Source organism: Notamacropus eugenii, chromosome 3 (genome assembly GCF_028372415.1).
Source record: "Notamacropus eugenii isolate mMacEug1 chromosome 3, mMacEug1.pri_v2, whole genome shotgun sequence".
In the NCBI taxonomy this organism is placed as follows: Eukaryota; Metazoa; Chordata; class Mammalia; order Diprotodontia; family Macropodidae; genus Notamacropus; species Notamacropus eugenii.
Window position 1 is genome coordinate 90384383 of NC_092874.1, and position 15879 is coordinate 90400261.

Sequence of the window (15879 nt, forward strand, 5' to 3'; positions counted from 1 at the left end):
CGTCCTCGTGGACAGCGGTCCGCTCGTGTCACCTCCAAGTTCTAAACTTTGTCCTGGAGGGTCTGCGCTCCTGCTTTGGTTACCTAGATCTCAGGGTCCAGTAGACAGAGGTCCCGGCCAGAATCAGGAGTGCGGGAAGGAGAGAAGCGGAGCGTCCGGTCTTTGCATGAAACAGGACTGGGAGCCGCAGGGAGCAGAGCGGAGCAGCGGGGCAGAACCACCCACGGCCGGGAAAAGGGGGGCAGGCGCGGGAAGGCCTGCGGGCAACGACTCGGTCCTAAAGGGTTCCTGGTACTGGATGCCGAACCTCACGTTTCCCAAAGCCCTCCGCTAAGGGGGCACCAAGCTCCCCGTCAGAGGCGGACGACAAGCACCGTCGGAGGAGCCGCGGCTCCGCTCCCTTCCCTCCCCGCGCTGTGGTCGCCGGGTCAGCCATGGAGGCCGGCGGCTCAACCCCTACCGCGGGCCCCGGGGCTGCACGTGAGCAGCAAGCCAGGCTACAGGGGGCGCCTTCGGGCTTGGCCCCCCCCCCCCCGCCCCCGGTGGGCGGCTGAGAAGTCGGTCCCGGTCACTTCCTGCGGGAAAGAGGCGGGACAACTGTTGCTCCCCCTCTGACCCTTGGGACGAAGAGAAGGGAGTCCCTCAAGGTCACACACGCGAGTCCCCAGGAGACGCCCCCTCCTCCCTCCGACTCCACCCGGGCCTTCTCTAGTTTGGGTCGCTCCTTCTTCACGCGGGAGCGTGGCGTGGCGGAGTCCTGAACTTGTACGAACCCCATTCTCCTAATTCTTCCTTGGGGATCTCGGCGGCTCGGGAGCTCCGGTTAGCGACCGGGGCCGGCCAGAAGCGCACGAAGGCTCCAACTTCTGGGTTCGAGAACCCAGTACAATGGCCCGAGGTCCTAGGCTACCCCACCCCCCACCTCACGTCAACCTCCACCTCCACCTCCAGCGCAACCTGGGCTTGACAGCGGGGCTGGTCCTGACCCCCGCGGGCCCCTGCCGGCGCTCCGCCCCTTCCGCCCCGCGCCTGCGCTGCCCAGGGTGAGTGTGTGAGGGAACGTGTGTTGATGGGAGGGGCTGCCCTACCCCCTTTCCCCGGGATCCGCTCACTCTTGCCCCAACGTGGGGGTGGCGAGGCTACTCGAGCCCTCGGGTCCCGCCGGTGAGAGCGTTGGCCGCGGGCCTGCGGGCTTTCCTTTAGAAGCGGGGTAGGCGAGGAAGCCGCCTCTGCAGCTCTCGCTCCAGGGAGGAAGCGGCGGGAGCCGCCGGTCGCCTGGCTTCCCTTTCCCTTGTCCCCCTTGCTCTCCTGAGGGGAATGGTGTGCCCCGCAGGGCGCGCGCTGCTCCCGCGCTTTGGCCGTTCTGAGAGGGAGGGGGGAGAGGAGGAGGAGGAGGAGGAGGAGGAGGAGGAGGAGGAGGGAGGGAGGGAGGGAGGAGGGGGGAACCGGACCCCGATTCGGAAAGACTCCGCCGGGACCGGACTACCCGGAACGTATAAGCCGGGGGTGAAGTCGGGGTGCGCGCGGGCCGAAGTGGGCCTCGCTGGGGGGGTGGGGGGTGGGTGGGGTTGGGGTGGGTGCCATCGTTGATTCTTCCGGATCCAGGGAAGCCAGCCCAGCCGCCGGGATCATGTCGGACGAGGAGTTGAAAGTTCCCGAGGAAATGTTCAAAGAGGTCAAATTTTACGCGGTGGGAGACATCGATCCCAAGGTACCGCATCCGCTTACTCTGCTCGGCTCCTCTTCCGTTACCTCCTCCACTCCCCCCTCCCACCCGCGACCCACTCCGGGTGGATGTGTACCCTCCTTAACACCTTCCAGCCCCCGGGCCCCCTCCCCCTCCTCCGCGTCCTCCCCCCGTCTGCGGCCGTACCATTGTCGAGGTGGTCTCGCGCCGGCCTGCCCGGGCTGGGGAAAAGGAGGCTGGTCTCGCGCCGGCCTCGCGCCGGCGCAAGGGGCCCCTGGGTGGTTGAAGGAGGAGGGTGAGCGCGAGGGCCGGGCTCGCGCCTGCTCCGCGCTCGCCGGCGGCCGGGCGGGGGGAGCGGGCTGCGGGCGAGGCGAGGCGAGGCTCTCCCGCCGCCGGCTCGGGGGCTCGGAGGAGGAGGAGGCGCTGCAGGAGGAGGAGGGGGAGGAGGGGAGCGGACGGGGTCACGCCGGCGCCGCGGACTGCCCAACTCGGGGAAGGGAACGGGAGCGTTTGGGGGCGAGCCGGCTCTCCCTGACTGGTGGAGGCGGCGGCGGCGGCTTCTGCGCAGCAGCGCCTCGGGCCCGGGGCTGGCAGCGGCCAGGGAGCTCGGGCCTAGCTGGCTCCGGCGTCGCGCGCCTCGCTCTCCGGGCCCCGGGCCGTCCGCCTCGGACCTCCTGTGCGGTACGGAGCGGCGTGGGGGTGGCCGGCGCTCCCCGTCGGGGGAGCCTCGTTCTTCCCAGGCGGGCGGAGCGGCTCGGGGGCGGGACGGGACCGGGGAAGGACGGGGGGCACCGGCCTGCCGACGGCCAGCGACTCGGGCCGGCTCCACAGGTGGCAGCTCCGCTTCGCCCCAGACCGGGTGGGGGTTGGGGAACTGGGGCTTTAGGTTTGGGGTGTTGTTTGGTAACTGTCTCCGTACCGTTGGCCTCGTCGGTGACCCTGTGCGTTTTGTGCGTCTGAAAATAGTCCGTGACAAAGAAAGGTTAAGGACCCCTTCTCTGGGGGCTGCTGTCAGTCTGGTCAGCTGTGGGGCTCCTGCGGGGTTGGGGGCACCCCGCGGAGGTGTACAGAGAGGGGGAGAAGGGCCCAAGCTAATGTCACGTCTGTAGGTGCCTTACAAAGATGGGATGCATGTGTTCTGTCTGAGCGGGGCGGGGCGGGGGGGGCGGAGATGATGTCCCTTTAGACTTCATTGAGTCAGCTTATATGAATTTGGATGTATTTTCTAGCTTCGGATTTTACAGATGATTAGGGGCCATCAGATGCCAAAAAGAAAATAGCTATTTTTACTGAATTTTAGCATTACAGGTTTCTCTGTAAACATGTTTTTTACAAATTTTGTGGTCCAGTTAAGTTTTAGGAAGATACTTAAAATTAACATCACCAACCTGACTACTAAGTAGATATTAATTCTTGGAGTTTATTACCTACATAGGGAACTTGAATTATCCAGTTTTCTGAATAATTTATCCTCATTGTTAAAAAATCCTACCAGATGATGTCATATGATCTCTTCTAATTTTTGTTCCCTCATTTCTTGAAGTCAATTTTTATTTATAATTTATTTTTAGATGTCTCTGAAGTAAGGAAAAATTAAGAGGACTTTTTAACGTCGAGTTTACAGTTAAAACTATTTAGATGCAGGGTGCACAGTTACCAGAATTGGAAAAGAAGAGAAAGGGAGAGTTGTTGGAACGACTAATGATTATATTTTAGTGATGATAATGTTTCTATCATAACCTCTTGTAGCAAAGTCAAATTGATTGAGACATTACATTCTTCATCAAAAAGTAGATTCAGTATGCTTGTGTTTTGTCTTTTTTGTAGTTTTCTTGTATCATTACCTTCTTAAAATTACAGATTAATACTTCAAGCTTAAAGATTGAATGGAATTATAAAAATTACTGAAGTTGAATGCATATGATGCCTATAAATACAATCACATATTGGCGGTGAAAAGTACCATATAGAGTGTCACAGGAGGGGAAAAAAGTAGACTATCTGATAGGAATCTTTCAGAAAGGAGAGGGAGAACTTCATCATGTACTTTCTTTGCCATTGGAAGTATATTGGTTGTTTTCATCTTGTCACGTTCATTAAAATTTTTATGTGTTTTAAAGCACATTAAAGAAGCATGGTGCAGTGGAATAGAACACTGGATTTGGAGGTAGAGTCCATGGACAGTTTACTTCTCTTTGGCCTCAGCCTTCATCCATGAAATGATGTTGATTAGATAGCCTGACTCCAAATCTGTGATCCTAAAGTCTGGTTGAAACTCTGGAAGATTTCCTGTGACCTTAAGTAACTTTAATTTTTAGAAGTTCCTCTGGTTTCTTGACTTCAGTGTCATTGATAACTTAGATTTTTTAAATTAATTTTTTTTCAATTGTCAGGTAACCATTTCATTTCTTCTTCTTACATCTCTCCCTCCCCACCCCCAAAGGAAAACAAAAACAACTAACCAGAGTCAAGCAAAAAGAAAATGTGTGGTAACTTCTGATTTGAAAGTTGCCACTCCTGAGATTTGAGAGGTGGAACTCAGAAATAATAAATTCTTCCTCATCTGAACACAATACCTTGTATATAGTAAGGATTAATACAATTTTGAATTGAATTGAAGAAGGTAATAGTCTCAGAGTACTAAGTGCTTTGCTTTGATTTTAATACCACATTTTAGGAAGGATGTTGCCATACTGGACAAGGACTACTGAGATGATGAGAACACTCAGAATTATCATAGATCGGTCAATTGAAAGAGTTAAAGACGGCCCGGAGGAGAACTTGGGCTATAATTGCTTGTCTTCTGATATTTGAAGGGTTGACTCATAGAAGCTGATGCACAGCCCTAGAAGGCAGATTTCAGCTATTAGGAAGAATTTGCTAATGATTAGAGCTGTCCAAAAGTGAAAGGGGCTGCTCCAGAGAGAGTTAAGGTCCTACCACTGGAGGTCATCTAATTGTTAGCCTAGTAATCACTTGTTGAGGATATTGTAGAGACTGTGTTCATGTATTTCTGAGGTTCTAGATCTGTAGTACACACACACTGATTAATAAGTATTGACATTATAAGTATCATGTAAAGGGATAGATTTTTTTTTTTGTGGACTTTTGGAAGTTCTCTGTTATAATCTAAGATTAATAGTTTATATGCCATAGCTTAACAAAAATTACATCTATAATAAATCTTAGCAAGTTATAAAATCGTCTTTCCTTAATTATAAATGGTAATTATGAAAACTGTCTATACTTAATTATAAATGGTAATCATTTGGAACTCCTAGAAATTATAATTATTTCAATAGAATATTCTATATATGTGGGATATTTTTACCAAAGGCGTAGGGAGAAGTGTTTTGTATAAATAAGGTGCTGAAGAATCTCAGATATTGCAGTTTTCATTCAGCAAATGTATGGAGTACTTATGTAGGAAAGAACATCACACAGATCATGCCATTAAGATATTTGCAATCTATTTGGAGAGATAATGTGATAATATGAGAAAAATTGACAATGCGAAAGTTGAATAATAGTCATATACTGACTTGTAATGTTTTTTTTTCATTGTCATAATTTATAACTGGATTTAGAGGAGGTAGTATGGAACTAGAAAGATCAGGGAAAGGCTTCATGGAAGAGAAGCTGAGCATGGCATTCAAGGATTGAGACTAAAATTCATAGCAAAATATTAAAGTGATTTCTAGAAAATACTTTTTTTCACCTTAAAGTACCTTAATATTTTAAAAAACTATACAAATGGAAGTGTCTGTGTGTTTTTTGTGTGCGTGCGTACACCTTGCTCCTTAGAGTTTTGGCCATAAAATAACTAAATTCCCTTGAATGAGACTCAAGAAGACACACGCTGTAGAAATTTAGAGATGAATAATCAGGAGAGAGCATAGAGCAAGGGAAAAAATGCTGGACCTGTATTCAAAATCTGGTTCTACTACTGTTATTGTGAAATGGGGTCAGCCAATCACTTAACCTCCCTTGACCTCAGTTTTCCTGTTATATAAAATGAGAGAGTTGGACTAGATGGGTTAATGTTCCTTCCAGCTCTAAATCTGTGATCCATAGGCATTTGGCCTTGAGATTGAAAGCTACTAAGCAGATACTGAATATAGAATATTGAAAATGGGGTCCTGTAGAAGTGACTATACTCCATCAATTGAACAAGCATTCATTAAGCACCTATAAGGTTCCAGGCAACTGTGCTGGTTGCTGAGCAGGATGGATATAAAAACAAATCTTGAAGGGACTTCTTTCTCTCCTTTCCTCCTTTAATCTGATTCACTTTTTATAAACTGTGTTTTAGAGGTTATTTATCAGTGAAGATCTGGTATTTTCACAAAATACTTAGGAAAAAATAATCCATCTAAAAAAGTCTGACCTTGAACATGAGAATATTCTCACGTAGAGCCCTACCTGAATTAATGTTTCATTTGGTTTGATTACTTAGATCTTGTAAGCAAAAAAAATTTCTAAGACTATCTACACAGTATTCCATTCTTTCAGAAGAACTTATTGAGCATGGTTGATACCTAATGATTTGTGGGTTGTTATGTTTGTCCTTCATTCTTGAAAAGGACCATGACATCGAGGAATAATGATATGACTTGCAGTTGACTTGGATTTGAGTGAGGGAGGGCTGTGCAAGGTCACCAGCCTTGCTTTCTCCTCTGGAGAAACCATCTGGATTCAGTGGCCTGATATTCATCAGGATTAGGTTGTAAAATCTAGTACCTAACAGGTACATCTTGTTAGCTAGTAAAATGTGGCCTATTTTCATGTTTTGTATGACTCTCAAATTTGCTGATTCTTATTTAGAAAAAGGGTTTTATTGGCATAAGTAAAGAATAAAAAATAAAATTCTTAGTAGTGCAATGTGGAAAATATTCAGGATATATATTTGTTAGAAAATTAGTTAAGATTACTGTCATGATTTATTCAAGTGAAGAATAAGTTGTGCTGCTTTATTTCAGTGCACATATTCTTTTTCTAGGTTATCCAGTTTTTGAAAGCTGGAAAAGCTAAGGAAGTTTCCTATAATGCACTAGCTTCACATATAATTTCAGAAGATGGAGACAATCCAGAAGTTGGAGAAGCTCGTGAGGTCTTTGATCTCCCTGTAGTAAAGGTGAGTAGTAAATCCACTTTTTTATGTTTATTTTACTGATGAAAAAATACATTGAAATATGTTATTCTTTTCAGGGTCCATGTAGTAGGACCAACTTTATATGTGACGCCTTTTTGGTAATTAAACTTTGGTGGATAATGAATGACACAGTAAGCCAAATTCTACTAGATGAGGCAAGATCACTAACTTGCTGTAGGTTACCTGCATTGTAGATTATACGCAAGCCTAGGGAACCCTGAAGTTGCCATATTATGGTTTCACTACACTTCACTAGTTGTTTAATAATAACAATTTAAATTTGTGTAGTGTTTTTTAAACAACATTATGAATTATGTGGTTGTGTGTATTCACATTTTGCAGATAAGGAAAATAGCCTTAAGGAAGAGAAACAGCACAGCTAGTATGTGTTAGAACCTGGGCTTAAATTTACGGTGGCCTCACCTTCCAGAAGGACTCCTTTCATTATAATATGCTGCCTCTTTAAAATACTCGAGTGGAATTCAAGTCTGTGGCTAATTAAAAAAAAAAACAATAGCTATTGAATTTCAAGTCTAAAGCCCTATTTGACCATCTTGATACACTCTGTGAAAAGTAGTCTTCCTGCTTTATGCAGGACATTATGCTTAGGAATAGGAGAGATGTAGAAGTTAAATAGGATACTGACCCTGGCCTCATAGAACTCACAAGTCTTTTCATGAAATTCTTGGTGAACTGCAGCAAAACCTACTTTCTAAATTTTGGGTAAGAAAATAAAAATATTTCTTATTCTTTGTGGCTGAACCAAGCTGAAAATTTCATTTAGTTCACCTTTTCTTTCCAAGGAAATTTGTTATGGAAAAGGAATATATAATCCAGAACCAATTTGGAAAGTATGTCATGAAACTTACCTTTGTTTCCATAGGCAGAGTGCTTTCCTGCTAGAAAGGAGGCTATCCCCTGGATTTTAGGTGGAAGGGAAGGAATCTTAGCTTATTTTTAGCCTGCCTTCTTTTTTGACTGAATCAGGATAATGGGATAAGGGGAAATGATCCTAATTTGAAGGATGGGCAGAAGAGCACTCTGTACCCCACCTGGTTTGGGGCATTACAGGAGATTAGTGAGCTGTGCTTAACATAGGACATGATTTACATGGAGATTTAGCTTATGATAGAGTTCCTAAGAGATGAGTTGTAATATTGAGAATTTGGTTTAGAGTCATTGCCCATGACTTAAGCAGGGGGAAGTAGTTTATGGTTTTTCATTATCTACATTTTGTGTGGCCTATTGACACAGATAACTGAGAATTGACTAGCTTTTTTTGTCTGTGGTTTATTAAGTCAGCTAATGAGCATTTGTTGATTTACATATCACTCCCATCACAGTTTAATGGAAAGATCTCTAAACTCTGGGTTCTAGTCCTAGTTCATCCACTGATTCTGTGTTATTGGACAACAAACATAATTTTGTCTGTAAAGTAGGAATTATAATAGTAGGCATTTTGGTCATAAAGATAAAATGTGAAGATATGAAACTACTTGAAAAATAGTAAAATTTCAATGGCATTTGTATTATGACATTAATTTCTGCTTTGTGCTTAAGTTAATGAAAAGTTCTAGGTTGAAGGCACTACTTTTTATAACTTAGTAAAGTATTTTAAAGTTAAGGCAACAAGGAAGTATTTTTTACTTAATATTCATTTGTATAATTTATTTATATTTGATTCAACAAACTTAAAACTTTTTAACTTTTTCTTCCAAGCTTTCCACCAATTGGTTTTATGCCTTCTATTTTTTATCCTGCTATAACTCAGCCTTTCATGCTTCTTGGCGTAATTTTTTCTCTCCCTTCCATATTAAAATCTTTGTGTACCTTTCTTTTTGCTAAAGCTATTTGTTATTAACATATGAAGGATAGCTGCATTGTGGAGAAATTTTACTGTGCTTATAAAGGGATGGGGAAGACTATAATAGCATGTAGTTGCATATCAAATTTTGTTTTTCATATATACCATGGTTACTGGTGACAAACTTCTTACTCTTCAAGCTCCTTGAGGATAGGTATAAGTTTCTATGAGTTTTTCTTTTTGTCTCCTCTGTTCCTTTCAACTAGTAGGCCCTTAATTATTTTTAGTCCAATTAATCAGTCAAACTTTATATTATAAAGTTCCTACCGTGTATCAGGCACCGGGGATATAAAAACAAAAATGACAATTCCCTGCCTTTTAATATTTGTAAAGTACTTAACACCATGCTTATCACATAGTAAGCACTATCTAAATGCTTATTTCTTTCCTTTTGATAGCTTACATTCTATTGAGAGATACCATGTGCATAAATAAATACATATAAAACCAGTACAAGAGAACTTTTAAAGGAGAAGAACCAACAGCTAGGGGTGGGTAGGGGTCAGAAAAGGCCTCATGGAGAGTGACATTTGAACTGAGTTTCAAAGGAAATTAGAGGTACTAAGAGGTAGAGGTGAGGAGAGAGGGCATTCCAGACATAGGGGGCAAATAGATAGGTAGATTGCAGCCAGATAGTGAAGAACTTAAAAATGCCATATGAAAGAGTTTATATTTGATATTAGAAGTAACAAAGAACCAGCGGCAATTTATTAAGCAGAGGTGTGACATATATTTTCTGAATATCACTTTGGTAGTGGATAAAGAAAGATTGACGATTAGAAAGTTCTTTGTTGTTTAGTCAGTTAGTTGTGTCTCATTCTTTGTGACCTCACTTGCAGTTTTCTTGCCAAAGGTTCTGGAGCGGTTTGTCATTTCCTTCTCCAGCTCTTTTTACAGATGAGGAACTGAGGCCAACAGAGTTAAGCAACTTGCCCAGGGCCATGCAGCTAGTAAGTGTGTGAGGCTAGATTTGAACTCGAGTCCTCCTGACTCCAGGGCCAACACTCTTTCTGTTGTGTCACTTAGTTGTCCTAAAGAGAAGGAAGGTATGATTAGAGGAGCAGGCTCCCAGAGAAGAAAAAAGGGTTAAAATTCAGAGAATTTTGTTGTTTTTTAAGTGTAAGATTAGGCTCTGTACTTAAAGGAAAAGGAAGGTGGTAGTATAGGGGAATTAGGGGGAGATAGTTTGGAATACTCTGTGGAGAGTTGGCAAAGGGTTGCTGAGCAGCAGTGAGGACCCACTTGAGGCCCTAATTAGGCCTAAAAGAGACCAGTTGTCAAAAAGCAAATGGGAAATCTTTGGAAAAAAAGCCTTTGTGAAATCTGACTTAAATGTGCTCCCTGGTCAACATTGTGCCATTAAAAACTGCTTTTAGAATAATGCCTTTCTGCTAATTGTGCACACAACATAAACTGATTGTTTTGTAATTATTAGAAAGTGCTTCTTCAAAAAAAGATGTAGTGAAATATATGATTTTATTTTTGTCATGAATTGCAAAAAGATTTTAATTGCGTTAATTTTTCTTTTGTCTTTTAGCCTTCCTGGGTGATTTTATCTGTTCGATGTGGAGCTCTTCTGCCGTATCCTTTTAGGGGACAATGAAGTAAACATATTGAAATTGAGATTATAACAAATTCTTGGTTAATAACCACAGGTAGACTCTTTAGTTTGCAGTTAATTTCCACTTTTCCACACCATCTCTATGTTACCCATCCCATGTGAAGATATTAGTAGCTTAATTAAGGTCACTACTAACTTAAGCAGGAGACAAAAGGAAACTAATTGAAACTAGAACACTGATTATTTACAGCTTTTATGGAAGATTAGATTGGGGTAGAGAAGGTGAATAATAGTTGAGGCTGGATTTGGGGCTATGTTCCATTTTGTTACATGCCACCTTTTAGTTATATTAATCAAAAGATTTACAGTAGTGATCTAAATGCTAAAATTCTATCATTTCTCCCATTGTTTTGAAAGAATTTCAGCTAACTTTTCTCATGTCTTTTAACATGGGAGCCAGTATTGGTGTTGTTTTTTTAATAGTAAAAATGGATTTTGTTAATATTTCTGACAGAATTCCCAATGGTGTTTCTACTTCTTGCTGTGTAATTTCCAACGTACCTCTTCACATTGCCTAAAAGGGAACCAGATCTTCAGTCTATTGCCTTCTCTCCTTACATGACTCTTTGTCCAGGTTTAACTTCCTTTAGTATCATGTTTTGCTTCTTAATTCAGTTAGCTCCCACTTCTCTCTCCTGTTCTGTTCCTAATCTCTCTTATGATCCTGGTCCCACCCCTTCCTTGTATCTATTTATAAATAGATATTGGTCTGTTTATATATCTGTTCTTGATGCTTCCTTTTTTTACTACATGAATATCTTTAAAAGAAAATCTACCATATGAAAATTTCCACAAAACAGAATAAGTTATAGAAAAGATTATTTAAAAGAAGTATCTGATACTGTATAGAAGACATAGAGTTAAAGATGCTTAATTAGAAGGTGTTTAGAGAGGTCATCTGATCTATCATCTCCCACATTTTTTAAGACTTTAGTATCTTCTCCATGATGTAAATGGAAATGAGTCCCAGAAAGATTGTGCCTTCATCAAATCACAAATCATAGACTTTTAGAGCTTAAAGGAAGCTTAGTAATCCTTGGGTCCAACCCTCTCATTTTAGAAATGTGCCAGACAGCTCATTTAAATGCATTCTGTGTAGTTCACTATATCATCACAAATGAAAAATAAGGGACAGCTTTCATGTGTAAATAATTTTTATACAACACGAGAGGCAGCTTGATATACTAGACACATGTACTGTATACTCCACTGGACTTGGAATCAGGAAAGTGTGAGTTCAAATCTGGCCTCATATTTAATAGCTGTGTGACTGAGCAAGATTCTCTGTGTCTCAGTTTCATCATATGGCAAGTGAAGGGATTAGATTTGATGATCTTAGAGGCCCATTCTAGCTCCAAGTCTGATGATCCCATGATTTAAGATTGACAAAGCAAACACATCCTTAAAAGCAATACTTAATGTCATTGTGCCCAGATAGGAAGCCTTTAGAGTGGGAGAGTCCAGGAAGGAGGATTCAAACCCTCCATTTGCCACTGATTAACTATGTGACAGTGGCTGTTAACAGGTACTTCTTGTGTTCAGTGCTGGGAATAGAGAGACAGAAGTCAAACTGTCTGCCCTCAAGGAATTCAGACAACATATGACATATCCATGGGTCTTGACAGAATATAAATGACAAGGCAATAGAGGTACTAGCATTTTGGTAAATATACATTTGGTAAATAGGTGATTCTTGAAGGAAACTAGGAATTCTAAGGGGTGGAGACATAGTAAAACAACATTCAAGGCACTAAGATGAGATTGAGCATTATGTTTGAGGGACAGCAAGTATAGTTATGATTGGACCATTTAATGTGTGGATTAGACTTCACTTAGGTAAAGTGAAGCAGTTGGTATGGTCCTCTTAAGATTCCATAGAAAGATTTTATAATTATGTGGCTTAAAGAATCACTGGAGAGGGAAGGTATTGTAGTGACCTGTGCCTTTTTTTTTTTTAAAGTTATCCAGAAATCATTTGGGTTAATAAGTTATTTCCCTTGAGCCAATTTCAGGAATGGTTGTATTTATCTCAGAGATTTTTGTGGAAGTAAAGAAGAAATCTCCAGGCTAATTGCTGTGCCAAAGCACTCCAGGATTTGCTTCTGTGAGGGTTAAGTTTCTGAGTTTCTGGAAGGAAACAAATCTCTTTAACTGCTATATTGTAGGGATCAGACCTTTGGTATATGGAACTAGAATTTTTCAGTTTCAGGTGTACAAAAGTCACTTCAGCCAGGATTGAAATTGTTCAAAGCCATATGTCCTGCCTTAGGGTCACCTACTACTTTTTTATCAGAGACCTAGAAATTGAAACAAAAAGAGCTTAAAACCTTAATCTTATTTCTTGTCTGTCCGTATCAGAAATAAGGATCAGCTACTTTTCTCCTTGGTGAAAGAGAATTTCAAAAATTGACCTTTTAAAGTTAGAGATGCAACATTATTTTGAAAAGCAATTCAATTTTTCTTGAGTAGAATTTTAGGAAGGTGTCTTAGAGGCTTAGTTTACCCCCTTTAATTTAAATATTAGAAAATGGGTCATGTGACACCCAAAGTCTCTCAGCTATTTAATGGCAGATTTCAGAATAGAACCCTGGTCTCTTGGTTTGTACTCCAATGCCCTTTTTACTAAACTATATAAATAGTAAGATTTTTGTTCCCCCTCCCCCCAAAATCTGTTCCATTTATAACATGTCCTTTGAAAAATTGCCAGATCTCAAGTTTAAAAAAATAAGGATGTATTCATTTGTATATGTATATTGTTGGGATTCCCATGGCTGTCTAATTCAATTTTTATAGCAATAGGAAAGTGGTTCAGTTTTTGTAATTTGCTTTATAGCTCATTTAATTAGTTCACAAAATGAAAGAGTCTTATGTCTACCCCCTCTCCCACTACCTCCTCCTTCTGTTTTCTCTTTACTATACAAGATTCTGCACTTACCTTTCTCATTTTTATTTACTCTAGCACTTAAGTCCACTGTGGCCGAATACTCTTTGCTCACTCTCAACCCATTTCTTCCATAGACATTTTAGGGCTGGTTTTTTGTTGAAAGGGGAAGGAGAAAATATTCAGACATTGGATGCTTGAGATTCTAGACATACAATGGTTTTGTTGCATTGTTAATCTTAATAGCTGTTATCCAGAGTGAATGGTTTTTCTCCAGAATCTTGTCAGATCTTTTTTGGAGTCACTGCCTGTCTTTCTCAGGTAAGCATCATTTTGAATGATTGTGATACTTATAATCCTAATTTAACACAATTACAAGAAATTTTTTTTCCATGTTTGAGATAATAACAATCCAAAAAAAATTTAGGGAAGATATTTATTAAATTGAATATAGATTGCCAAACAGTTTAAGTCATGAATAAATGATAATTTTTGACATCAGATATATTTTTTGCTGGAAGATTTTTTTTAGAAGGGGATTATTCTAGGCTAAATAACCAAATAGATAAATTTATTATTGATTATTTGAAAGTGATGCATAATTCAGGCTACATAGCAAGTCATTCGGAATTTAGGGGAATTTTTAGACCTACTTCTAAACTTTCACCTTGTTATTCTCAAGAAAATATTTTTATGGTAGTGTTTAATAAATATAAAAGCTGTGAATAGAATTTGGACTTTCCATATTTGTTTTGTAATGATAATTAGAGATGTATAAAAAAGTACGTTTGGTTACTGATCATACTGAGCTCCTTGTATTTGTCTATTTCATGTTAAAAGAGATAAACTTGATCGTTAAATCCAGGCAGGAGTAAATTTAGTTACTATTAGTGTGATTTGATAATTTTGTTCTGAATACCCAAAATTCTTTAGAAGGATAGACTCTTTCTTGCCTCCCTCACTTCATGTTAATAGCCCTGGTCCACACATAATCAGTTTTTTGGGGGTGTGAGTAAAGGGTGGTGATCCATGGGACAAATTCATTTTCTTTTAAGAATAGTTAGTGTATATTTTAAATAACAACATTATGTGAGCTGTTTTCATTTTACAATTGAATACTTGGGTTTAAACCCTGTCTGTGTTCTCTGTGGAGCCTTTGGCAGCCACTTAATCTGCCTGGCCTTCAGTTTCCTCATCTTTTAAATGAAGAAGTTGGACACAGAGATTTCTAAAACCTTTTCCAGCTCTAAAAAAATGGTTATAGGATTATATCAACATTTAAAATGTCTATAACATTTTATTAGTTATACTGTGGTCCCTTCATTTTCCTGTGTCCATTTGTCTGTATTTGTGTATGCATTTTCCCTTTTATATTGTAATCTGTATATATATTGTTTTATTTCTGTTTATGCTCTTAGGGTCTAAGTATGATTATTTTTTTTTAATTCCTGTGTATTTTCAGTTTGTTTTTTGGAAAAAATCCCACCAATTTGCAGTTTCACTAGTAGGTACTGGGGTTTTTTCTTTTTCTTTTTTCTTTTTTTTTTACAACCTAAACAGTGTTAAATTTGAGGACATTATAGCCTTAAGAGTAAAAGACTGTGTCTAGCATATGAAAATTGTTTATTTTAAGTGTTGAAGTTGATATAATTTTCCTTTGTACAGGTGATAATGATATTTTAAAGTAGCCATTTTGAAAACTTTAGAATACTGTATTAAAAATAGTTAAAGCTTGTATTTTTACTGACATGCGATCTTTGCATTTATTGACTTATTTCTAATGCAGTGAATTGGATTTCTAAATTCCAGATTCAGAAGTTCATCAGTCCAGAGGAGAGATTGAGATTGAATATACTTAGTGGAGTCTGGGTCAGGGAGTTAGGTCAGTATGACCAGGATCAAAAGTCTGATATGGGAGGTTTGACGTGGGGAAACTGAGGGTATATTAATCAAGAAATATTTCTTGAACATTTACTTTGTGTTTCTTAATGTATTAGACTGTAAGGGGAAAGGATGTATACCAATTCTAAGAGTCAGGATTTACAAGGGTCTTTATAGGTGAGAATGGGCTGTTTCAACAAGAATATATTTTTATGCATTTATTCCCGCTAAATTTCAGATTTAATGTGTTTTAATCATTTATAAACTTATAAAATATGCCAGACATGGTTTAATGTTCATGTGAAAATGTGGAAAGTTTGTTATGTTCTAGGTTCTGTGCTAGTCTATTATATAATGATGAGTGTTAAGAAAAAGTTTTTGTAATTATAGGCTATATTTCTAGAAATATATGGTCAAGATCCAGAAAAATGATTGGCATGTTATAGTTTGTGCTTTCATCTGAAGTTAGTGTGTTCAGTTCTTAGACACTGAATTTTAAGAGAAATTGACAATTGACTTGCTTTTAGAGGAAGGTGAGCAAAATGATGAAAAATCTAGAAACTGTGCCATCCATATTCATTGAGGGGAATACAGATTTTAGCTTGAAGAGAATATTTAGGAGAAACTTATTTTATATATATGTAGTATATATAAAATATTATATTCATAAATATTTATGTATCTATATAAAATATTAATATTAATGTCTCTCACTATTTGAAGGATATCTTGTAGAAGAAGCAACAAACTAATTATATGTTGTTCCAGGGGTTAGATCTAAGACCACTGGGTA

The 15879-nt window shown here is 40.3% G+C and overlaps 1 protein-coding gene across 4 annotated transcripts in view; it reads left to right on the plus strand.

Moving 5' to 3' along the window:
- Positions 1-807: 807 nt before the first annotated feature.
- The window catches only part of PAXIP1 (PAX interacting protein 1), an 84164-nt gene continuing 69092 nt past the window's right edge, over positions 808-15879 (plus strand). For 2 of the 4 annotated variants that reach the window (XM_072652130.1, XM_072652131.1), the window contains exons 1-4: positions 1606-2368; positions 6687-6821; positions 10241-10284; positions 13463-13526. In XM_072652130.1, coding sequence (XP_072508231.1) covers positions 1631-2368; positions 6687-6821; positions 10241-10284; positions 13463-13526 — 981 coding nt within the window. In that variant the 5' untranslated portion in view covers positions 1606-1630. Of the gene's footprint in view, positions 1044-1605; positions 2369-6686; positions 6822-10240; positions 10285-13451; positions 13527-15879 lie in introns of those variants that run through there. The other 2 variants (XM_072652132.1, XM_072652134.1) reach the window with 2 other exon arrangements.